The following is a 26,289-nucleotide window of genomic DNA, read 5'->3' on the forward strand; positions in this document are numbered from 1 at the left end:
GAAGAAAATAATGAGTAGAGAAGGGCTTTTGGAGAAGGAATGGCTGATAGGGTAATTCTGCTTATCACCATTTATATTTTTAACTTTTGTGTCTCAGCCTGGCCCTGTTCACACCCCCGAGACTAAAGGAAGAAAGGTGTGTTAGCAGCTTTCAGCCCTTCCAAGTCCCCAGACAAAAGATGTGGGGGCCATCACCACTACTGTGCCTTGCCCAGGTGACTTGGTCATCGAACCCTGGAATGATAAAGCTGGAAGGGGCAAAACACATCATCTCTCTCCCATTGAATAACTGGTGTCTGCAGTTGATGATGTTTTGGGAGATACCTAGAAATAGATCAAATAAAGGCAGTAGAACCAAATTAATTACTTCTTTTTATTAGACAGTTCAAATTAAGCTTGAAGAACAGGAAGCAATACAACTCAACTATTGAAATATAAATAGTTGAGCTTAATTTATTCAACAAAATTTACCCAATATATCAGTGTACAAAGCATGCTGCTGGGCTGGGCATCAGGCGTGGCACAGCAAACAAGACAGACTGACTCAACCCTCAGGGGGCTTACATTCTAATGCAGAAAGCAGATAATTTCAGTTTGGATACATAATACAAATTATCAAAGCAAGGCGCAAAGTATTTTAAAAATAAGGGGTTTGGGAGGCCAAGATCTGACCTATTCTGTAGAAGGACTCCTTAGGAAAGTAACAGTTGAGCCGATCTAAGGATGCTAGATAATCAGTAGGTCAGTGGAAAAAATCAGTGGTTCTCACTGTGGTCAGTGGGTTATTGGTGGTTTCATAATAACTGGGGACTACTCCCAGCACTGAGTGGATGCAGCCAGGGAGAACGATGTCCTGCAGTGTGTGGGTTAGTGCCACACAACGAAGAATTATTCTGTACCCTGTACGACTGTCTAATGTCCTGCTGGACATTTAGGTAGGACCTACAGCTTGTCCGAGAGAGTAACTCATTTGTTTTCTCTGAGACAATCTGTAATTTGTCTTGTCCTATTATCCTTAAGTAAGGTAATTTCGCTCTTTCTTTTCCCATATACAGATTATGTATATAGTCTGTTTTGTCTTTACCCTAACACTGGTTTTCATTCTAGTGTCCCCCACCCGTCTAGTTTCATTTTCCTGTACTTGTTTACAGGAAGTAGCCTCTAATCGGCTCTTAAATCCAAACCTACTCATTACAAGGAAGAGTAAACATCTGTCTGTTTCAAACAGCGTAGTCATGCCTGAGCGTTTACATAATGAAATTCATCTTCTTTTCATTATAAATTTCTTCTTTTCTATTTCTCTTTAATAAGAGAGTTAGGGCATTAAATTGATTTTTTAAGAAATTCATGTGTGTAAGTAGATTGTATTATCTATGAGTCATTTCAGGACAGCAAAGAGAATGTTACAAAATATCTGCTCTGAAAAGGGTGAATAGATCTGATAGGGTTTGTGGTTGTCACCATGACTGGGCGTGGGGGTAGGGGCGCTACTAGCATTTAGTATGTGAGAGCCAAGTATGCAGAACATCTTGCAATACATTGGACAGTTCCTCACAATAAGAAATTATTCTGCACCCTATACGAATTTTGAATGTCTCACTAGACATTCATGTATGACCTATAGCTCGTCTGCAAGAATATATCCTAATTTTCTCCACTTCGACACATGTACATTTTCTTGCATAGTATCTTTATTTCAATAAAGGTTATTTCGTTCTTTCTCTTATATACAAATAAGTATTGTCATATGCAAAGAAGTTATTGTATCCCTAGTTTTTATTCTAATGCCCACTCATATCCCTGCTTTTACATTTTCCCACATATGATCTGATCTCCTACCTTCTAAGTTCAAATTGATGCATTATAAATAGTTGTAAGCATCTGACTACTTCATTAGGTCTTCAATTACAGTTGTGCCCAAGTTAGGTACCTTTTATTTCCTCTTTATGTTCATATTAGTTTTATTTAATTTTTAATTTATTTCTAAAATTGTGTGTAGGTGGAGCATATTACCTCTGAATTGGATTTGGAGGATAATAAAGAAGATGTATTTCTATTTGTCGTTTAGAGAAAAAAAGGCAGAAATGCCCATTGAAAACCACTGAACTAGCTAAAAATGGGAACCACAAAACTGAAAGGAAGCCAGAGTGGCTTGCGCAGAAGAAACTAAATGATAGAGGGGTAGGGGAAGGAGAGATCACATGGGGCCATGACGGCGGTTTTGAACTTTATCCTGAAGACTTGATGTGTGTTTTGAATGTGCATTACTAAGTAAATTTTTAAAAATATAACCTTCTTGCTCTGAAGAAAACACAGCAAACAACTTAGAAGGGAACAGAGATATTTAAGAGGTAAAACTAGACTTGGAAACTGCTTAGATGTTTATCAGCAGGGAGAGGAAGGAGTCAAAGATGACTTCCAGATTTCTGCTTGAGCCAATGGGTAGGTGGTGATGCTTTTCACTTACATACAGATCCTGAGAGAGGAACAGGTTCATGTGAGGAAGGTAGATGGAGAGCTCCACTTTGGACATATTGAATCAAAGATGCCTGTGAAATATCCAGCTAGTGGTGTCTAATGGGCTGTTGGAAAGAGTTGGACAAACTGCACCCCTACAATGTGAGGGTCAAGTTCAGAAAATGAACACTCCAAAACGAAAGTTACCATGAAAGAAATAAGTCAATGAGAATGAGCATTTGTAGTAACCCTCCCAGAAAATAACTCTACTCTAAAAAAGCTCTCTATTTTTTTTTTTTTTTTTTTTTTACTGGTGGAGCTGTTTAAGCCAAGGAGTTGTGGAGATCTCTGTGATGATCCAAAATCTGACTAATATAAAATCAACTCTGATGCTAATTAAATCTGACTTATAACATGTCTGCTAGAAGAAATTATAACAGGAAACTTTGGGGACTGGTAAGGAATGTTGAAAAGGGAAAATCAGAAGGAAAAACCTCGTTCATAAGAAGGAAGGAAATATTGGTCCAAGCACGTCAAGGGCTCTAAGTAAAAACCGATGGCACTACAATTCCACATAATCCATTACATTTGGAAAAAGAAGCTCCTGGTAGACACAGGGCCTCTTTGGGATATTGTTCTTTGTTCTGATTCTGTGCTCACCGGAAAACAAATTTCATCTCCGTAGGGGGCCCGTCCTTCAGTAGGAATGGCCCTGCTCCTAGGTTCTTGGCTCACTTGCCAAGACTACAATAGCACTCGCGTTTATCAGTTATGCTTGTGTGAAGCTGGTTATTGCAATTCATTGTTCTCAAAATACTTTCATGAAAAGCCTGACCTGAGAAAAAGCCTTCTCTGTAATCATATTAATTAGAACATAAATGTCTACTTTGCCATAATTATACAAAGAGCCCAAATGGGCAATTAACTCCAGTTGGTTGCTTCTCTCTGAGCCTTACTTGCCAGCTCTTATTACCGCATTCCAGAGAGAGTCAACCTGGATGGAGTTTGTCCCCTAAATAAATGTAGCGATAAAGAAAAGGGTGCTCCAAGTCAGTTTCATCAGAATGATAAGGTACAGTACTGCAGCTATGTCTGCAATAGCACTTCAATTTTACTTTTTTTTCCCCTAGCATGTCCTTAAGCATTTTCTCCCCAGCTTTTCACCATCTTTCTTCTAAGGCTGTAATGTCTTACATCCTTAATAGGCATGATTAGATTTCTCCCAAATTTTCCAAATTAACTTTCTTTCAATGTAACCAAAACAAAACCATGGCATACAATAAACTAAAAGGGTGGACAGGAGAGAAAGGTTGCTGCAATTACAGAAAATTTAGAAATCAGCCTTTACCAGTTACATCTGAGACAAGGTAAACTTTCCAACACATTGGAATCATCAGAAGGGCTTTAAAAAATACAACTGCCAGCCGGGCATGGTGGCTCACACCTGTAATCCTAGCACTTTGGGAGGCCAAGGTGGGCAGATTGCCTGAGCTCAGGAGTTTGAGACCAGCCTGGGCAACACAGTGAAATCCTGTCTCTACTAAAAAATACAAAAAATCAGCTGGGCACGGCAGTGTGTGCCTGTAGTTCCAGCTACTCGGGAGGCTGAGGCAGGAGAATTGCTTGAACCCGGGAAGCAGAGGTTGCAGTGAGCCGAGATCGCGCCACTGCACTCCAGCCTGGGCGATGGAGTGAGATTCGGTCTCAAAAAAAAAAAAAAAAAAAAATACAACTGCCTGGCGCTGACGCCCAGAAATGATTTCATTGGCATGGGGTGCAACCTGGGCATCAGAATTTGTTTAAAACCTCCCAGATGATTCTAATATGTAGCAAAGTTTGGGGACCACTGATCTAAGACATTAGATAACTGAGCAGGAAAATATAAAACTTTAACTCCTGTCTGGGGCAATTTAGTTCTGTAAGGGAACAGAATGGTTATGGCATCCTTCTGACGCTGTATTCATCGGTTCTAACTAATCACGCAGGCTTTGTCTTCAGTATATTCAATCACATATTGTGGGTAAACCTGATCTTTCTGAAAGATGACAAAAACGGAGGGATTCAATCTGGTATCCACACAGCTGTCGAACTGTGGAGGAGGGCTCGTGTACGTTATATTTCCTTCAATAAACTTTCCAACCAGAACTTGGGCTACAAACATAACGACGTTTTTGGCATCATACGGGCAATTTTTGTGGGAATAGATGGCATCTTTTGCAAAGTAAATTCCTAGAAAGAATCCGAAAGAAAAGTTAAGAAATATTATAAAAGAAGGTATACAGTTTATAAGATTTGTTATATACAGTCAGATGGGTGTGGACTAAGCATATGTCAATAATACCTTACTGATATTTATAAACTTTCCTTTGCACTTAAAAACATGTTAATGATGCAGGCGAACTTATATACAGTATATAACCCTATAGAAATGACTGAGGAATATTTGCTACAGTGCAGAGCTCATGCTGACAGTGTGAGCCATTGGGTGCAATGACCAAATGACAATGTCACAGTGGCCCAATTCATGCAATTCACCCAGTGTGAGCTGAATGAGCCAACTTGGAACTGATGAGTCAGTTGATGCTTCATCCTCAACTCTAAAACAACCTCAGATAATGATTGCTGCTTCCACACACAGCAGACCAACAATTTCCTGCCAGGTTAAAATTTTTATTTTTATCATTGTCAAGTGCTACTCTGGGCAGGTGCAGTGGCTCATGTCTGTAATCCCAGCATTATGGGAGGTTGAGGCGGGTGGATCACATGAGCCCAGGAATTTGAGACCAGCCTGGGCAACGTGGGGAGACTCCATCTCTACAAAAAATTTAAAAATTAGCCGGGCATGGTGGCGTGCACTTGTAATCTCAGCTACTCAGGAAGCTGAGGCAGGATTGATTGAGCCCAGGAAGTTGAGGCTGCAGTAAGCTAGGATCATACCACTGCACTCCAGCCTGGGCAACAGAGTGAGACTCTGTATCAAAAAATACTAATAATATTTTCTAAGAAAGCTACTCTGTCGTTTTAAAGACCATGAGTAGATATTGCAAACTCCTATTTCCATGCAAGAATCAATAAGTAAAATGAATTTGTTTTACTTGTGGTAACAAATGTTTAATATACTTCCCATCTACTTTGTTTTTGTTCTTTTTATCATTTTATAGTTAGATGTTTGAATTCCAGAAACATTGCTTATCCTGAATAGGTCAGATACTAGATATTCTGTGCAAATGATGTTCTACTATATTTAAAGTAAAATATGGAAGTCTACCTATACTGACCTACCACGTCCAATCCCACTCCCCTTCCCAAAACCAGTTTATGGCTGGCGGGAATTCTTTCACACCTGTTTCTATGCATTCACATACATATATGTGCATATACTCTAATATAGTTTTATGGTGGTTTACTTGTTCATAAATAGGATCATAATATATGAACTGTTCTACAACTTTTTTTTCCACTTTGGTCCTAGAAATCTCGCTATGTCAGTACATCCAACTCTCTCTCTCTCCTTTTTTTCTTTTTTTTTTTTTTTTGTTGTTGTTGTTGCTGCTGGTTTTGAGACAGGGTCTCTGTCACCCAGGCTGGGGTGCAGTGGTGCAATGTTGGCTCACTGCAGCCTTGATATCCTGGGCTCAAGCAATCTTCCCACATCAGCCTCCCATTCTAATCAGTGCGAGGCAACAGCTCATTGTGGTTTTAATTTGCATTTGCCTGATGATTAGTGATGTTGAACGTTTTTTGATGAACTCATTGGCCATTTGTATTTCTTCTTTTGAGAAATGTCTATTCAAGTCTTTTGCCCATTTTTGAAACTTTTATTTGCATGTATTTTACGCTGAATTTATTCCTGTGCTGTAAGTTTTTGCTTCTTCAGTATCTTCTAGGATAGCTTTTTCTTCTGTGCACCTCCTCTTCTGGTTTAGGAACACGGTGTGCTTCTTCAGGAAGATTGTCTCTATGTGGCAGGGGGAGCTTAGGCATGAGTTAATCCAACCATGAGCTCTGGAAGTCTGGTGGCACATCTTGGGTGCTTTGTGCACCTGAATATCCTCGACGACCAGAGAATCTACAGCTCAACCCTTACGTTCAGCATTATCTCTGCATTTTTAAGTGTGTACAGCAAAAATTCAATTCTTTTGGGGTCACCAACTGCGTGCCCAGCCCCACTGTTTGGTCTGGGCACTCCCACCAACTCCACCCTCGTAACGTTGGAATGGTACACATTGTTTCTATACAGTGACATCTTTCAGACATTTGCTGGCTTTTCGTATAGGCATACTCTTGATGGCCTGGGCAGTTTCATGGGTGTCCTTAAAGTGAACATGAAGATTTGAACCTCTTTATTTGCATGATTTCATGGAGTTTTCTGGGTCAAGTGAATAGTGAACCATTTTCACAGATCACCGCAGGCCACTTATGGGAACAGCTTGCACATTTTAAAATTGAGTTATTTGTTCTCTTGCTGTTGAATTGTTTGAGTTCCTTATATATTTTGGATATTAATCCCATATCAGATGTATGTATGGCTTGCAAATATTTTCTCCCACTCTGTGGGTTTGTCTGTTCACTTTGTTAATTGTTTCCTTTGCTGTGGAGAAGCTTTTTAGTTTGCTGCTATCTCATTTGTCCATTTTTGTTTTCGTTGCATCAGTTTTTTTATATATCACACTTATATAATCTGGAATCTATATATTTTCTTTTTTTTAAATTCTCTTTATTGTGTTAAGAAAGCTCATTTCTATTCCTACATTTCTGAGTGCTTTATTTTTTTCTTTTTTGAGACAGAGTTTTCCTCTGTCACTGAGGCTGGAGTGCAGTGGCAGGATCTCAGCTCAATGCAGCCTCCCCTTCTTGTGATCAATCAACTCTCGTGCCTCAGCCTCCTGAGTAGCTAGGACTACAGGCATGTGCCACTACGCTCAGCTAACTTTGTATTTTTATTAGAGATGGGGGTTTCACCATGTTGGTCAGGCTGGTCTCGAACTCCTGACCTCAGATGATTCATGCACCTCGGCCTCCCAAAGTGCTGGGATTACAGGAATGAGCCACAGTGCCTAGCCTAACATTTCATTTTTTAGGATAAATATTTGTTTGAATTCTAACATAGGATAGACCTGTAGGAAACTGATGGGTTTTAATTTCACCTATCATATGTCACTTAAGATGGTTACCACATTTCCCATTTTCTCCAAACACTTCTAGGTAAGTTTCACTGATACATTTAAACTTAATAAACTTATGAAATCTCATCGATAAATTCATTCCCCAGCTTAAAACCTTTCATTAGTTTCCCATGCGCTTACAGTCAAGTTTAGCTCTTTATGGTCATACCTTGTTCCATTTCTCCCTTCTCCGCTATGTGGTGACTCTACAAAGCAGGGGAATCCTACTCTATCTCTATCCTTGGGAACACCTCTCTAGCTGGGTTAGTTGGCCACAGGACCTGTTCCTTTTTTTCTTTTTTCTCTTTTTTTTTTTTGAGACGGAGTCTCAGCTGGTGTGCAATGGCATGATCTCAGCTCACCGCAACCTCCGCCTCCCGGGTTCAAGCGATTATCCTGCCTCAGCCTCCCAAGTAGGTGGGATTACAGGCACATGCCACTGCACCCAGCTAATTTTTGTATTTTTAGTAGAGACGGGGTTTCACCATGTTGATCAGGCTGGTCTTGAACTCCTGACCTCAAGTGATCTGCCTGCCTCGGTCTCCCAAAGTGCTGGGATTACAGGCGTGAGCTGCCGCGCCTGACCTGGACCTGTTATTTTTCTCTATAGCAGCCCAACATTTGCAATCATTTAATTTTTTTTTTTTTTTTTTTGAGACAAAATGTTGCTCTGTCGCCCAGGCTAGAGTACAGTGGCACAATCACAGCTCACTGCAGCCTCAAACTTCTGGGCTCAAGCAATTCTCCCACCTCAGCCTCCTGAGTAGATGGGACTACAGGCATGTGCCACCATGCCCAGGTAATTAAAAAAATTTGTTTGTAATTAAAACAAAAAATTAGACAAGGTCTCGCCATGTTGCCCAAGCTGGTCTCCAACTCCTGGGCTCAAGTGATCCTCCTACCTCAGCCTCCCAAAGTACAGGAATTACAGGTCTAAGCTACCATGCCTGGCCACAGTCATTTAATTAATTATGTAAGATAATTATGCAAAATTTGTTTGGGGCCATGTCTAACTTGTTCACCACTGTGTACCCACCATCTAGTGTACAGAAGACACTCAAAAATATTTGCTGACTGGCTGATTGACTTCTTGCCTTTTGGGGCAAGAATTGAATTTAATCCTAGTTGTATGAGTTGAACTCACTTTGAATCTGTGATAAACTATTACTTATTTCCTAAAGATGAGTGATTCTTAGTTTTTTTTTTAATTTTCTAGTTTTTATTTATTTATGAAGTTAATTCCCTCAAACATTAAGCTAAGTGTGAAGTGCAGTTTTTAGTAAGCTTGCTTATTAGTTAAAAATGGACAATAAACATTTACATTCATAAAGATTTCTTTTTTTTCTTTTTTTTTCATTTTATTGTTATTTTACTTTAAGTTCTAGGGTACATGTGCACAACGTGCAGGTTTGTTACATATGTATACATGTGCCATGTTGGTGTGCTGTACCCATTAACTCGTCACGTAGCATTAGGTATATCTCCTAATGCTATCCCTCCCCCCCACCCCCGGTTTGTTTGTTTTTAAGAGTTGCATGCAGGCCAGGCGCAGTGGCTCACACCTGTAATCCCAGCACTTTGGGAGGCCAAGGCAGGCAGATCCCCTGAGGTCAGGAGTTCTAGACCAGCCTGACCAACACGGAGAAACCCCGTCTCTATTGAAAATACAAAATTAGCTGGGTGTGGTGGCACATGCCTGTAATCCCAGCTACTTGAGAGGCTGAGGCAGGAGAATCGCTTGAACCAAGGAGGTGAAGGTTGCAGTGAACCGAGATCGAGCCACTGCACTCCAGCCTGGGCAACAAGAGCGAAACTCTGTCTCCAAAAAAAAAAAAAAAAAGAGTTGCATGCATCCAGGAGCAGTGGCTCACGCCTGAAATCCCAGCACTTTGGCAGGCCAAGGTAGGCGGATTATTTGAGCTCAGGAGTTGAGACCAGCCTTGGCAACATGGCGAAACCCTGTCTCTACAAAAAATACAACAACAACAAAAAATTAGCTGGATGCGGTGGCACACACCTGTTGTCCCAGTTACTTGAGGGGCTGAGGTTGTAGGATCACTTGAGCCCAGGAGGTTGAGGCTGCAGTGAGCCGAGATTGTCACCCAGACTGGGTGACAAAGTGAGACCCTGTCTCAAAAAAAAAAAAAACTGGATGCAAGAGTTTAGGAGCAAAAAGAAAGAGCTATAAAGATTTTGTGTGTGGGCAGACCTGTGACACTTCAGACCGAGGTGACCCAGTGTGGCCTGAGATGGGGAGAAGCCTCTTCTCCTGCTCTTTAATTAAAACCAATCTGTGACAACTGAAGCTTCAAATAGCTTCACAGGCATGGACACGGGTTCAGGAAGAGCCAAGCCAGAAGTGAGTAGTAATGGTAGACAACAAGACCCACAGATGGAGTAGTTCACAAGCACGTATGAAGACTTTGGTCACTCCCAGAAAGAAAACAGAAGACAGGGACTAAGGGCCAGCAATCAAGCTCCAAGTCAGCTGATTCACTCTCATTTGGGCATTTGATATTACCGTGAGCTTACTGTCTCTCCAGGACCACTAGAGCCTGGACACTCTGGTTAATACCTCCTAATAGAAGCACGTATAAAGCCCGAGTTATGACTCTACTAGTTACGCTTCTCTATCCCGGCACTAACCTTTTCCATATTTGTTTTCATGAGTTTCATGTAGGAAACAGTCAAAATTATTCGCACAGATAGATTCCACATAGGCACGGCTTGTCGCATAAAATAGGAGTTTTCCTTCTCCCTTCATCTGCGATTTCTTCCTAATATAAGAAATGTGAGACTTAACACGGAGACATCCCCTTCCCACTCCAGTTGATAACATTAATCCCAGCTAAAGTCTAATCACCTAAAAATTTCATTCCATCAGCTTTCACAACGGAGCTACTAACTTTAAGGCAGCAGCTGTACAATAATAAATTTATGAAAACTTTTAAAAGATAGACACATGAAATCATTGAATTGTAAAGCAGTAAGGCTGAGAGAGAGAAGCCGGAGTTGCTAGAATGAAAAAAAAAAAAAAAGACTAGCGCCTAAAGGAACTGTTAACTACTAAAATAAATCAGTGAATATAAATCTCAAAGGACAGATATTAACTAATCCTTTCCAGTTTTATGTAAAGAAACACGATAACGTGGCCACCAACCATGTAAATTTATCCAGGAGCTCTGAGTTCTCGATCTTCTTTATCTTTTCAATCTTGAAATTTTTCATGGAAGCTTTAAAATGCTCACTTACTCTGACATATTCTGGATGTAGGTGATGGATCTCTGACAACTAATAAAGTTTAAAAATAGATAAATGTGAAATAGGAAACATTTAAAGCATGATACATCCACATATGTGCCCCCTTATGCCATGAAGTATTGTTACCAGGGTTCTTTCTAACAGCAGATAGGATGAGCTGGCTTAGGGTTCCCACATCTGCCAACTCATTCCCATAATTAACCAGAGAGGCAACGGGCCTGTCTGTCCAGGCCAACTGAAAGCTAGCAAAGCACTGTGCCTAAGGGAAAAGGGAAGTCCCCTGCAGTCTGAGTTAGTCCAGTAACCTCTTCCCAATGCAAGGGAAGAGGAATTGAGGTGCCATGCAGTCCAAGCAGACCAGCCTGCACAAAAGCTGAAGCCAGCATGGGGAGGCTAAGCCATCTAGGAATAGTTGTGATCCAACTAGGTTAAGTGACACAGTGAGGCACAGTCTGTTTGACTCCCATAGAAACTTGTTAATTGTAACTAACGGACAAGTCACTTTTACTCTGTGAGTTCTAGTTTTCTTGTCCATAAAATAGAGAAGTTAATATCCATTTCACATGGCTGTTGCGAGGATCTGCCCAAATGAGACTGTGTGTGGCTGAACTCTGGAAACAATGAGGTGCCCTGTAGCAGTCAGGTGATCTCTGGGAGAGAGAACCATTAGATGACTGCCTTTCTACCTTGATCTAAGAGTGTCTGTTGTTGTTGTTTGTTTTTTGGAGACAGAGTCTCACTCTGTCGCCCAGGCTGCAGTGCAGTGGGCAGGAGTGCAGTGGCACGATCTCGGCTCGCTGCAACCTCCACCTCCCGGGTACAGGCAATTCTCCTGTCTCAGCATCCCAAGTAGCTGGGACTACAGGCTCATGCCGCCATGCCCGGCTAATTCTTTTGTATTTTCGGTAGAGACAGGGTTTCACCGTGTTGTCCAGGCTGGTTTCGAACTCCTGAGGCAATCCACTCGCCTCGGCCTCCCAAAATGCTAGGATTACAGGGGTGAGCCACTGCACCCAGCTGATCTAAGAGTTTTGCGGGAGCAATTCATTCATCCAGACAAACACATACACTTGTAGCAAAGTACTTTTCCTAACTTTTAACAGACTCATTCACCAAACATGTAAAACCAAGTACCTTATATTTCTTTGAGGATAGGCAGCAAAAGTCCTCCTGAGGACGAAAGGTCGCAGTTAAAGACACTGACGAGGTCTTTGCTGGCTGATGGCTACAAATAAAGAGAAAGAATTCACTTAACTCTCTGCTCCACAGGCCCAAGTGATGTTTTCTCTGAACTTCCAGCCACTAGGCCAAGGATGCCTAGAGAAATACACAATATTTATTTCTGTATTTTTCTCTGGACTACATCCTCGCATATTCCTGGTATAGATGTACCAGTAATCATGTCTCTTAAAAATGCTGCAACTATTCATAATCAGTCAATTAAATGCCATTTTCCTATTGACTTAAAATGTAAAAGTATTGACTCTTTTTTATATTTCTGCTCAACTTTCAAAGGTCCTAATGTGTTAGCATTAAGCAAATGTGTCTTACAGCTTCTTGGTCAAAGGATAAATGATTAAATATATTAGGAATTTAGAGGAAAGAATTCTGCCTTTCCAGTAGGAACTGTATTTCAAGGTAACCACACCTGAGAAGTAATTTTTTTTTTCTATTCCATAGAGCTAAAGCTACCAGAAAAATTCTTCTTCATAGATGAATCACACTAATAGTTGCAAAAGAGTTGATAGAATTAGAAAACCACCATTTGGCAATACTTAATGACATCATGGTTCTAAACAGTCATTATCATTAGCTACTAAAACCATGAAGTGAAAGATCAGATGAATAGTATAGTGGAATGATCAGACTGGAATGACCTGAACCTACTCTGTGATCTCCATCACTAAAAATAGGACAATCAGACACTGTATATCTCTTCATAAGATGGGACAGAATCACTGGTACGAAGCCATCAATTGTATAGCATACTTGACTCAAAACTGAAACTAAATCTAATCAGTTCCCTAAATCTAATGATCAATTTACAGAAATTACACATCAAATGACCCCATGAGGAAACAATTTGCTAATCTGTTTTGAGACAGAGTTTTACTCTGTCACCCAGGCTGAAGTACGGTGGTGTGATCATGGCTCACTATATCCTCAACCTCCTGAGCCCAAGTGATCCTCCCACCTCAACCTCCCAAAGTGCTAGGATTATAAGCGTGAGCCAGCATGCCAGGTTAATTTTCTACATTTTGAATTTGGAAAATTCTATAGGTCAAATCACCTAGTCGTTGTTTTTATTGTTTTTTTTTTCTTTTCTTTTTTTTTTTTTTTTGTTTTTTTTTTTTTGAGACAGAGTCTCACTCCATTGCCCAGGCTGGAGTACAATGGTGCAAACACAGCTCAACCTCCTGGGCTCAAGTGATCCTCCCACCTCAACCTCTTGAGTAGCTGGGACCACAAGTGTGTACCACCACACCTGTCTAACTTTTTAAAAAGTTTTTGTAGAGATGGGGTCTCAATTCACCATGTTGCCCAGGCTGGTCTTGAACTCCTGGGCTCAAGCAATCCTTCTGCCTCAGCCTCCCAATGTGCTAGGATTACAGGCATGAGCCACCACACCTGGCCTATCTAGTTTCTTAAAAAATGAAATTGCATGAAAAAAGTAGAGGAGGGGAAACTGTAGTAGACTAAAAGATATTTATGACACAAATCAACCAAACACAACGTACAGACCCTGCTTAGATACTGATTTGCAATACATCAACTGTAAATAGTCATTGTTTAAGACAATGGGAAAACATAAAATGTGAACTGGGTATTAGAGGATATTAAGGAATTATCATTAACTTTGTTACATAGGTTAATGATATTGTATAATGTTTTTTAAAACCTCTTACCTGTTAGGAACACACCTAATATATATACAGGGAAATGATAACATGTATTGGATTTACATTAAAATATTCCAGCAAAAGAAAAAAAGTTAGGCCAGGTGTGGTGGCTCATGCCTATAATCCCAGCACTTTGGGAGGCCGAAGCAGGAGGATTGCTTGAGCTCTGGAGTTTAAGACCAGCCTGAGCAACACAGTGGGATCCCCCTCCCCATCCCTAGAAACATTTTTTTTTAATTATCCAGGTGTGGTGGTGCATGGCTGTAGTCGCAGCTACTCAGAAGGCTAAGGCAGGAGAATCACATGAATCCAGGTGTTTGAGGCTGCAGTGAGCCATGATCACACCACTGCACTCTAACCTGCATGCAGAGTGAGACTCTTTCTCAAAGAAAAAAAAAAGTTTAGAGGTGATGGTAGTAACAATATTGTTACCACTACTACAAATATGTTACAAAGATAGTAAAATATTGACAGTGTTTAAGCTGGATGATAGGTACTCAGGGGTTTATTATCAATTCTTTGTACTTTATGTTTGAAATTTTCCATGATCAAAACAATTACATTTTAAAAAATAAATGCTTGAAGGAAAAAACTCTTTAAAGAAGAAGGTGACTCATTAGAATGAGAAAGATTGGCCCCAGTTTATCTCTATTTTAAGGTCAGGTTTCCATTCTGGATTTGTATAATGTGGGATTGATTGAATGAATATATTGTAAGATGCCCATGAACAGTGACGTGTGCTATAGTTCACTTCTATGTCCCACTGTAGTTCAGGATAGTACCCCAGCCCTTATTCTATCCTACAGCAAGTGTGTCTCCTTGGGCTAGTGAGAACAGGATTAAATTTTGTTCTCTGCATGACCCACCCCCGACCCTCCCCCACTAACATGTTTTTCTAATTTATTTTTTTTATTCATGTGGCTATTTATTATCACTAACTGCCATGCATTATACAAAATATTCCAAGACAGCCTGGGCAACCTGGAGAAACCGTGTCTCTATTAAAAAATACAAAAATTAGTCAGGTGTAGTGGTGTGCACCCATAGTCCTAGTTACTTGGGTGACTGCAGTGGGAGGATCACCTGAGTCCGAGAGGTTGAGGCTGCAGTGAGCTGTTATTGCACCACTGCACCCCAGCAACCTAACCCCCAACCCCCCCACCAAAAAAAACACCAAAATATTTCAAGAGCTCTGAGGAGCTGATAATTGAGGTTGGTGGGGAGGGAGGGGGAAGGGAGGAGGAGGGAAGGTTGTGCTAGAGATATTTACATAAGTAACTGTATTACAAGGTAGAAGTGGGTAAGTACTATAAGGGAATCTCGAGTGTTCCTGGAGGGCACAGGAGAATTGGAGGAGAATCACAAGGAATGTTATAGTATGGGAAAGTGGCATTCCAGCTAAATCATGAGGGGTGCTGTATTCATGTGAGTGACGGGAAAGAGTATTCCTGGAGAGGGGAAGAGCAAATGGAAAAGCATGAAGCAACTCTGACATATGGAAGTTCTTGAGATTGACAATGGCTGACTACAGGAGCTATCTGGAAATGCCACAAAGCAATTTTTTCCCCTAGAAATACATGTGCACAGAAAGAACCATCCAGCTTGGCGTCAAGGTTTACTATACTTTCCACAGTTCCTGCTGTCTGGAAGGGCCATAAAGCATGGTCTCACTAGTTGAGACTAACTGGGAGTATCTGAATTGTTAAAAAAATCAAAATTACTGGAACTTTAAAAAAAAAAATGCAGTTTTGTTGCTTTAAGGAAAGACAGTTTCAACACACTTTTGTGAAGACATCCTGCCAGAACGATTGTAACGATTGTAACAATGGCAAGCAGCTCTGATGATCTCATTCATTGTCTGAATGTGAACAGCCCCTCCCCATCCTCCTACTCTGCCTTTCTCCCCCACCTAACATTTGTCAGGAACTGAAATAGTTATTGCCTCATCCACCAGAATGTAAGCTCCCGTGAGGGCATGAGATTTACTCCTCTCTTCCCTAAACCCTGAAATATTCTTTTTACTTTATTAATTTGAATATTTAAACTACAGGAAGGGGCCAAGTGCAGTGGCTCACGCCTGTCATCCCAGCACTTTGGGAGGCCGAGGCAGGGGGATCACCTGAGGTCAAGAGTTCGAGACCAGCCTGGCCCTCATGGTGAAACCCTGTCTCTATTAAAAATACAAAAAATTAGCTGGGCATAGTGCCATGTGCCTGTAGTCCCAGCTACTCAGAAGGCTGAGGCAGGAGAATCACTTCAACCAGGGAGGCAGAGGTTGCAGTGAGCCGAAATTGTGCCACTACACTCCAACCTGGGTGACAGAGTAAGACTCTGTCAAAAAAAAAAAAAAAAATTACTGAAAGGGACTTTAGATAGCTACACCAATCAGATTCTAATTCTTGGGAAATCAACTTGAGAAATTCAGAGAAAATTAGTCAGTTAGTGGCAGAAGATAAGGCTGAAGAGATATGCAGGTTGGAATTATGAATTAGAATTAAGTCAACTTAATTATATATATAGTTACTAAGTCTATTAATAGCAGGGGAATAAAAATAATAATAACCAGAGCAGGTAACATTTTCTGAACACCTGATGAGTGTTTGGAATGTGCTACCCAAGCAACCGTGAGGAAGGTATTATTAAGCCCATTTTACAGATGAGGATATACAGAGTGATTCATTTGTCCAAATCCACACAGCTAATGGGTGGCAAGGTGGAATTTGAACCTAGGTGAGCTAGATCCAGCATCCAGGCTGTTAACCTGGTCCCAAGAAAGAATCTTTGACTCTAGGCTCCTGCAGTTCTAAAGCAGAATTGGAAGCAACTCCCCTTCCTGAGGCCCTGATATAGCTCAGTTTCCATTCTTAGATTCTTGCGAGTTGTTTTCCATATGACCTCATAGTTATTTATCTTTTTAGTAACTTCCTTTTTCATCAAATAGCTTGAATTCTTACAACCAAAAGAACCTAGTTAGAACACCTTGATTTTATACTTCTCTTGAAGCCTGTTTTATGTAATCACACATCACCCAGAAAAAAAATATCCAACTCCAAAAACGTTCATGAACAATGTAGAGTTTACTGAGCAGTTCACAAGGAGAGTTACAATGAATCCCCCACAGCAACGTTTCCTTTAAAATCCTTTCAATCAATATTATCTCTCACCAAAACCCTTGCTCTAACAGCTAGCTCATCCCTTTTTTCTATCTCTTTCTCCGCCCCTCATCCTCTATAAATTGTGTAGGAAAACAAAAGACACCCAAAAGAATCCACAGCAAAGCCAGGCACGGCGGCTCACGCCTGTAATCCCAGCACTTTGGGAGACTGAGGTAGGAGGATCACTTGAGCTCAGGAGTTCAAGACCAGCCCGGGCAACAAAGTGAGACCCCATTTCTAAAAAAAAAAAAAAAGAATCCACAGCAAAACAAAAACCCAGTATATATGATTATTCCTTAGGCGTACTGCATCAATCCAGCTCTTCACAGCTGGAGAAGCTAAAGCCCAGAGTATTTAGGAGATTTGCTCAGACTTCCCTTTCAGAAAGAAAATTCATTTTCCGATCTAGTATCCTTTCAGTCACACCATGCTGCTTAACAAGCATCTTACTCATCGATAATGCAAATGGAAACTGCAGAGTAATGCAAACAGGAACTTTTCAGGAAAACAGGCTCCAGATTCACGAGTGACTTGATGAGCCCAGGGCATGAACATCTCAAGCATCTGTCAGCAAACAGCTGCTTCAGAACACTTACTCTGGCCCTCTCTTCATCTGCTGCACATACCACTGAGGCACAAATGTTGGTCTTCTGATGACATCCTTTTGAGTTTTGGAAGCTATGTTTGTCTGAATCATCCCTTTGGACAGAAAAAAATATAAAAGCAGTGAGAATCAAGATTAGTCCTAGAAAATGACTTCTTGTTATTTTGCAGAGGCTATTTACACAGCAAATATTCAAGACTGACCTGTACGTATACGAATAGAGAAAATCCTTTGGGATGAGAATTGCTCACAGTAAAAGACTTGTATCCTTCACTGCCATTAGTAGAAGGCTCAAAGCAAAGGAGTGAATGAATATTCAGGAATTAATCTAATCTTTAAATCCAAGTTGGATGGTAAAAGAGGAGAGCTGGGGCAGTCAAATAACAAGACACCATCCTTTCAAGCTTCCCTACACCAGACATCAGTGATTACCGGTTGGAATCTGGTAGCTGTCTTGAAGGGTTCTTTTCTACATCAAGTGTGAAATATCATTTTCAATTCATGCCGTAAACCTCAGTCCAAACTGCAACCAGAGTGAACCCTTCAGAAAGTAAGTCATAATACATTGCTAGTGAGAGTGTAAAATGAAACCACCACGTTGGAAAACAGTTTGGTGGTTTCTTATACAGTTAAATATGCACTCCTGTGTGATTTAGCAATCCCATTTCTGGGTATTTACCAAAGAGAAATGAAAACCTGTATCCACACAAAGATGTGCACATGAATGCTCACAGCAGTGTTATTATGATAACCAAAAAGGAGAAATAACCTAAATGTCCATCAGCTGGTAAATGAATAAACTATGGAATAGCCTCACAATAACTTATTACTTATTCCTCAGTGATAAAAGAGGAACAACTACTATACATGCAACAACGCGGATGAGTCTAAAAAACATTATTCAGAGTGAAAGAAGTCAGCCACATGCAACGTACCTACTGCAAGCGTTTATTAATATCAAGTTCTAGAACAGGTAAAACAGGGACAGAAAGCAGATCAGCAATAGCCTGTGATGGGGATAAAGTGAGGTGTACGTGGTGTTGCTGGGGAAACGCAAGATTGCAAAGAGACATAAGGAAACTTTTGGGATTGATGGAAATGTTCTATAACCTGCTTAGGATGGTGGTTACATGCATTTGTCAATACTCATCCAACTGCACTCTTAAAATATGAAACAAACATAAACCACACACACACACACACACACACACACACACACACACACACACACACACACACACAAAGCAAATCAGATCATGCCACAACACTGCTCAAAATCTTCCCGGGGCCTCCGCCTAATAAAATATCCAAGTTTCTATCACTGCTCTCATCTCTTACAGACCATCTACCTGTTCTGTGAAACTTCAAGCTGGTCTGTACCTTCCAGCCTTAGCCTTAGTTCTTCCTCCTCCTGGAGTGCCCTCCTTCCCACAGGCAGAGGCTGCTCTATAAAAGTAAGTGCTGTCCCACTGACTCCTCCATTTTCTGGCTGCTTCCTTGCACTGTTTCATTTTCTCCACTGTTTCATTTTCTCAGTAACTGTTACCACCTTCTGAAATGGCCTGACTTGTTTACTTGACCATTGTCTCTCACCACCCTTTTGAATATAGGCTCGAAGAGCAACTTCATCACTGTATCCCAGCACCCACAGCAGGAGCCAGTACACAGCTGGCACTCAGATACTAGCTTAATGCATGACAGAATACACTTGCAGTCTAGTTAAGAAATAGAAAAAGGCGGACGGGTGCAGTGGCTCACGCCTGTAATCCCAACACTTTGGGAGGCTGAGGCAGGTGGATCACGAGGTCAGGAGTTTGAGACCATCCTGGCTAACACAGTGAAACCCCATCTCTACTAAAAATACAAAAAATGAACCAGGTGTGGTGGCACACACCTGTAGTCCCAGCTACTTGGGAGGCTGAGGCAAGATAATAGCTTGAACCTGGGAGGCAGAGGTTGCAGTGAGCCGAGATTGCGCCTTTGCACTCCAGCCTGGTGACAAAGCGAGACTCTGTCTCAAAAAAAAAAAAAAAAAAAAGAAAGAAAGAAAGAAAGAGAAAAGAAAAAGCCATCTGGAACACTAGGAACACTATAAACTGCTCTGAACTGGTTTCCATGAACCAAACAAACAGAAGTAGCTGGACAAATTGCTCTAGATTCAGGAACAAAGTCTACTGGCTCTCATCTCTCCACCACCCTTTTAAACCATAAAAACAACACAATACCACCTAAGAATTTTTTTTTAATTTAAGTCATTTTTAATTCTACCACCCGATAGAAGAGATTTTAATTTTTATTATCTTCCAGTCTTGGCCCACATGCATGCATTGCTGCAATTATCATGCACATTGATTTTTGTGTTTTTTTTAACTTTCCTATTTTAAATATAAACAAAATTTCAGAAACATAAATTTGGGGTTCTGGCTGAGCACTATGGCTCATGCCTGTAATCGAAGCATTTTGGGAGGTTGAGGTGGGAGGATCGCTTGAGCTCAGGAGTTAAAATCAGCCTGGGCAACAAAGTGAGATCCCCATCTGTACAAAAAAAATTTAAAATTAGCTGGGCATGGTGGCATGAACCTATACTCCCAGTTAGTTGGGAGGCTGAGGTGACAGGATCGCTTGAGCCGGGGAGGTTGAGGCTGCAGTGAGCCGTGATGGCGTCACCGCACTCTAGCCTGAGTGATGGAGTGGGACCCTGTCTCAAAAAAAAAAAAAAAAAAAGTGTTCTGCCTTTTTCATTTAACAACACCAAATTCTCTCTTCCTATCTAGTTTTCATAATCAAAATCTTTAACAAGTGCCAAATACACCACTGAAATTTAATACCCTAATTTATTTAGTCACCACTGTACTGGTACAGACTGGTCCACTTTTAGTACTATAGGTACTGGTTTTGGTCTAGTATTCTTCGGTCACACCATGCTGCTTAACGAGCACCTTACTTTATGCCTATAGCTTTTCTCCCCACTTCTTCTAGTGAATTATTTCCTAAGAAAGGTTCCTAAGGGAATGAAAAGACAAACATATTAGCAAATTTTAATGTTACTTGACATGTACTGCCAGACTGTTTTTCCAAATACTTGGTATAATGGTCCTTGTAAAAGCTACGTCATCTAATGCCCACTAAGCGGTACAGGATCCAACTGCAGGTACCATCTGCGAATTCAGGGACCTAAGAAAGCCTCCTTTACCTCTTCCAAAGCACCTGCAAGTCCTGAAAGGGCAAGCATTTGATCATGTGCAGGGGGTGCCCAATGGGATGGTACCTTCAGAAGGAGGGCAGTTCCTGCCCTGATATCTAACTAAACACAGCAGGTAGATTGGCGGCAGCTCACCAGAAGACCTTTCTATAGTAGCTCCAATAAACATGGTGGAAGGCAAAGTACTTTAATCAATGTGATGATGGAACTACTGACCTAGATGATAAACCCTAAAAGAAACAGCAAGTTTCTAAAACTCTGAAGGTGCCCAAAAGCCCAAGGCCTCTACCGTAGTCACCAGCACCTGAAATATTGCCTCTCCCTGGGCAGCTGCCCACCCAGAATCAGAAACAGCATGGCAGAGCTGGAAGTACCCCCAAGACTACTTAGTTTGAGCCCCTGATTTTGCAGTTGAGAGAAGTGGGCCTAGATAGGCCAGGTGCCCCTCCTAGGGTGGCAGAGCAAGTGTTCGTCACAGCCAGAGCTCTAGAACACAGGTCTTCTGATGGCCACTAGCTTGCACTCCACTGCCTTGCTAAATCTTGACCTTGACCCTGGCCATAGCAATGCATACCCACTCTGCTCCCACTCCCACGTGTACACTGCAGGCGGATTTCAATGACACACAACACTGCCAAACACAGAAACTCACCTTGGAAACTCAGCTCATAGTTCCGTGAGCCCGCCTGAAATGGCACAACTCCCCTCGGACAGGATTGATAGAGAGACTCCAGGTATGAAGAGTCGATGTTTGAATTTTTCCGTTTGTCTTTCTAATTGGAAAAAAAATAAAAGGTAAAGTCAGGGTAGGCTTTTAGGAAATCTCTGCTGTTATATGATTTCGTTTTAGCAATGAGATGTGAACAGGAGTGCATTTTGCTTCCCAAACCAGATTGTAAAAGCTTCCAGCTCAGGGCTATGTCACAGACTTCTGTGGTCTTCTCTATCATGGTACCTAAGAGAGAGAAGTCTATCCTGCAGAAACTCACTACACACTTGGGGGAGGCCTGAGAAATGCAGCTGTTTGCAATACTCTTTTACAGCCTTCCATAAAATACGAGCCAAATATACAGAGCAACTTGCATCCCCTCTTTTCTGATGCCGCGCCGGCATCTGTCATCTAACAGAATCTGACACTGACTCTTACATGAAATAGAACATCGTGGGCTATTCTAGCCACGCACGGTTTACAGTAGTCGTGAAGGGAAGTAAAGAAAGACCATCTGGTCCTCGTCCAAACTCCAATAGTTGCAGTGTTCAAATATAAATAACCTAACCCTCTCCTCTGCCCTGAACCAGAGTAAGTAAACAAAATTGGCCGAGCCTCCTGCTAGCCAACTAACTGAAAATGCACTTGGATTTGCCACTAACTGGAGCTATAATGAAAGGGATGAGGTGGCCGGGTGCAGTGGCTCACACCTGTAATCCTAGCACTTTGGGAGGCTGAGGCAGGTGGATCACGAGGTCAAGAGATCGAGACCATCCTGGCCAACATGGTGAAACCCTGTCTCTACTAAAAATTCAAAAATTAGCTGGACGTGGTGGCATGCACCTGTAGTCCCAGCTACTCGGGAGGCTGCGACAGGAGAATCGCTTAAACGTGGGAGGCGGAGGTTGCAGTGAGCCAAGATCGTGCCACTGCAGAGCCTGGCAACAGAGCAAGACTGTCAAAAAAAGAAAGAAAAGGAAAGAAGGGATAAGGCATAACCCCCAAATGTAAAGCTATAATCTCTAGTCTCAAAGCATATAGAAAGCATGCAAACATCAGAATGTGTAGGTAAAAGGGAAATGAGTTGATTTTAGCAAGGGGCAGGCTAGGCTACCAATCCACTGCCCTCATTCCTCATTCCGTGGCCAGGGTGGGCGATCAGGGCACACTAGAAGTATGCCCCTAGCAGCAGGGGTTCCCAGTATTTAATGGTGAGGAGACACTTGTTTCGTGTGATCTAGAACAAAGGAGTTAATGACAACAAATTTTTCCAAGCAGTCGTGGTGGGGAGGGGCTTACTGTTTCTTTTGTTAATGACATTCCAGACTTTCAGCTGGACCCACGCCCCTTCCTCTTCCCTAATGGAAATGCCTGCTGGTTGTAAGCAGAGGTCAACAGAATGTACGTGTCCAAGGAAAATGTCCTGGACAGAGAAAGGCCTGAGCTGGGTCTCTTTATCCTGGAGTGCAGCATGGTGGGAGCAGAAAGCAGTGTTCAAATATTTGTACCCAGGGCAAAGTGGGAATAAACTTGAATGTGTTTCAGGAGGTAGGACCAGTACAAAGGGTGGAAGGGACAAGGACGCCGACTTTAGCAGAACGTTCTAACTTACAGCAGCCAACAATTAAGTCATATCATGAAGATGCTTGTTGCCACAGCTTTGTGGATAGTATCTATCAGAGTGATTGTAAAAGAGCTTGCTACCGTGATTCGATGGTGCCTGGTAAACCCTATGCCTTCCTCGGGCCAAAGTGGGCAAAACACCTCTGGCATGATGTGGGGCAGGTAGAACAGCTCTAGCACCTTGGTATCCCCTGGTTTGACCACTAGCTGAATCGCTTCCCAATTTCCCATCCTTACAGTTGAAGTCCTGTATGCATCCACTGCCTGCTCAGCTCTGTAAAACCCGCTCTGTTCCTGGCTTAAAAGGCCAGAGACTTTCAAACATTGACATACATGTGAGTGCCCCAGAGATCATATTAAAGTGCAGATATGATTCTGGGAAAGTTGGGGATGATTTAGATTCCATACTTCAGCCAGCTCCCGGGTGATGCTGAGGCTGATGCTGCTGGTCTGTGGACCTCACTTTGACTAGCAAGCCTCTAGGGTCTAGACCAGTGCTGTTCACTAAAACATTCTGTGGTGATGAAAATGTTCTCTGCACTGTCCTATATGATATGTAGGGGAGGCAAAATTTCTTTCTTTCTTTATTTTTTTTTCAGGGTGTCCCTTTCCCTCTGTTGCCCAGGCTGGAATGCAGTGGCACAATCTCGGCTCACTGCAACCTCCGCCTCCTGGGTTCAAGGGATTCTCCCGCCTCAGCCTCCTGAGTAGCTGGGATTACAGGTGCATGTCACCACACCCCAGCTAATTTTTGTATTTTTAGTAGAGACGGGGTTTCACTGTATTGATCAGGCTGGTTTCGAACTCCTGACCTCAGGTGATCCGCCTGCCTCGGCCTCCCAAAGTGCTGGGATTGCAGGCATGAGCTACTGCACCTGGCCAGGGAAGCAAAATTTCACCTCTACCCTTTTACAGTATCTTGGCTGGACCTGAGCATTAAATTGACATAAGACCACAATAGGGATGACAGACAATGGAGACTCAGAAGGATAGGGCAGGTTGGGAGGGGAGTAGATGATGAAAAATTACTTAATGGGTACAATGTACATTATTCAGGTGACGGACACCCTAAAAACCCTGACTTTATTACTAGGTAATCTATGCATGTAACAAATGTAACAAAATTACATTTGTACTCTATAAATTTATATACAAAAAGACCAACAGGAGAAAAGCATACATGTTCATTTAATACAAGTTTTATGTGGCACAGGAGCCTTCACAAGAAAGTGAAGACCTAAAGCTGCGGTTAGAGATAAACACTTGTATTGAATTAGACAACAAGTCATAAATTATGAAAATGGGATGAGGCAAAGGGGCTTCAGCTAGGGAAGTTAACTGGGTGGAGAAGTGTCCAGAAGGATGAAGATTTGTCTAATAGGGTTTGTTTGCACAGGTGTCCTGGCTTTGATAAGAATGCTACTTTCATTCTGGTACAGGGAGGACCTCTTTCTTTCATTATTATTATTATTATTATTATTATTATTATTATTATTATTATTTTGAGACTCAGTGAGTCTGTCTCTGTCACCCAGGCTGGAGTGCAGTGGTATGATATCAGCTCACTGCAACCTCCACCTCCTGGGTTCAAGCGATTCTCCTGCCTCAGCCTCCCAAATAGCTGGGATTACAGGCATGAGCCACCACACCCAGCTGATTCTTGTATTTTTAGTAGAGATGGGGTTTCACCATGTTGTCCAGGCTGGTCTCCAATTTCTGACCTCAAGTGATCTGCCCGCCTCAGCCTCCCAAAGTGCTGGGATTACAGGCATGAGCCACCGTGCCCGGCCTAGGAAGAACAATGTCCATATGGGAATTTCATCTCCTGCTTTCAAGTAACAAAAGGTCAGAGTGATCATCTTGCACCTGCTGTTTTTCAAGTGCTTTTAACTCAAAATAGTCAATATGCCAGAGTGGCATATTTTTAACTCCTTCAGTAGCCAAGCTATGTGTGGCTATACAGCACTGAAAATGTGACTACAGTGACCATGGAACTGATTTCTTAATTTTTTATGTGTTTAATTAAAGTTTAAAATGAAACTGCCGCATGTGGCTAGTGGTTGTCATACTGGACAGCGCAGAGCCACTAACTCAGTGTCTGAGCATCTGCACAGCCTAGCATGGCTCCACACCGACCTTCTCTAGCCTTGCCCTCACACTGCACTTGTCATGTTCATGAACCCTGGTAGGTGGTGAAGTCCTCAAAGGTAACATTTCCCCTTGGTTTAGTCCACATCAGAGATGAGTCTCAGGCACTGCTTGATGTACAGGCTGGTTCATTCAACCCTCGCTATTGTAAGACTAACAGGACAGCGGGAGCATGCCCATGTCATGAGTATGTTATGGTCAAGAGGTCACACAACTGACTGATGGTCCAGAAGCAACTCTCAAAGTCCCTCTCTTGTTCCTGTATGTTGTCTGGGTCAATTACCAGGTGTTTCTATTGTAAAGGTATCCTAAGCTATTCTTGTAAGGATAAGTCCTTTTTGTGGTATCTGAAAGTCAGTCATATCTGTGCTGAGCTGGCCCCAGTTCTTTGGCAATCCTAAGCTACAGTTGTCCATACTCTTAAGTGACAGGTAGTGACAGCCTTGCAAGATGTCTCATTAGACCTTTTAGCTACCATTAGTTTAATAGCCATAATGTGTCCTAGAGAACAGTACTGTTACTCCAGGTCTGAGTAAATGAATGAATCACACAGCCGTCAACTATTTGTTCCCCACAAGACTTGAATTTATGTTTCAGTTGCAGTGAACAGGTCTTAGCTTTTATCCCGTGTGTCAATGATTGCCTCAACCTTGGCTTTCTAGAGCTGTGGCTTGTCCTTGTTCTGAGAGGGTCGCTCAGGCCATAGCCTTCTGCTGTTTCTCAACACCAGCTTCCACAGCTGCTAAGCTTAGCTACTTTGCTGGTAAACATCTTCGAGGACCTGAATCTGCACTCCCTAACTGGTGCACATTCAACGACTCCCAGGCTCTACCCTCCTGTCAGCCCTGCTATCACTCTACCCTACACCATTGCTGCCCAACTGCCCATCGATTCAATCATCACTTCTCCTAATACCACACCCTCTCCCTGCCCACCATCTATGTAGGTATGAGTCCTGGTTAAGTACATCAATTTCCATAAAAGGATATCTATTTTACCTCCCAGAGAGCTCATAATCAAAGCATATGTGCCTACTCTGTTGGCAGAAGTTTCTACTCCTCACGT

General features: G+C 42.0%; 1 protein-coding gene across 2 annotated transcripts in view; it reads right to left on the reverse strand.

The window, feature by feature from the left end:
• Window positions 1-359: 359 nt before the first annotated feature.
• Window positions 360-26,289, reverse strand: part of ZC3HAV1 (zinc finger CCCH-type containing, antiviral 1) — a 67,608-nt gene continuing 41,678 nt past the window's right edge. The window contains exons 8-13 of one of the 2 annotated variants that reach the window (XM_019030282.3): window positions 21,397-21,517; window positions 17,535-17,637; window positions 12,018-12,108; window positions 10,783-10,913; window positions 10,269-10,399; window positions 360-4,686 (exon numbers count right to left, since the gene is read on the reverse strand). In XM_019030282.3, the coding sequence (XP_018885827.3) occupies window positions 4,427-4,686; window positions 10,269-10,399; window positions 10,783-10,913; window positions 12,018-12,108; window positions 17,535-17,637; window positions 21,397-21,517 (837 nt within the window). In that variant the 3' untranslated portion in view covers window positions 360-4,426. 2 annotated transcript variants of the gene reach the window in all.

The sequence above is a fragment of the Gorilla gorilla genome, chromosome 6 (genome assembly GCF_029281585.2).
Source record: "Gorilla gorilla gorilla isolate KB3781 chromosome 6, NHGRI_mGorGor1-v2.1_pri, whole genome shotgun sequence".
Lineage (NCBI taxonomy): Eukaryota > Metazoa > Chordata > Mammalia > Primates > Hominidae > Gorilla > Gorilla gorilla.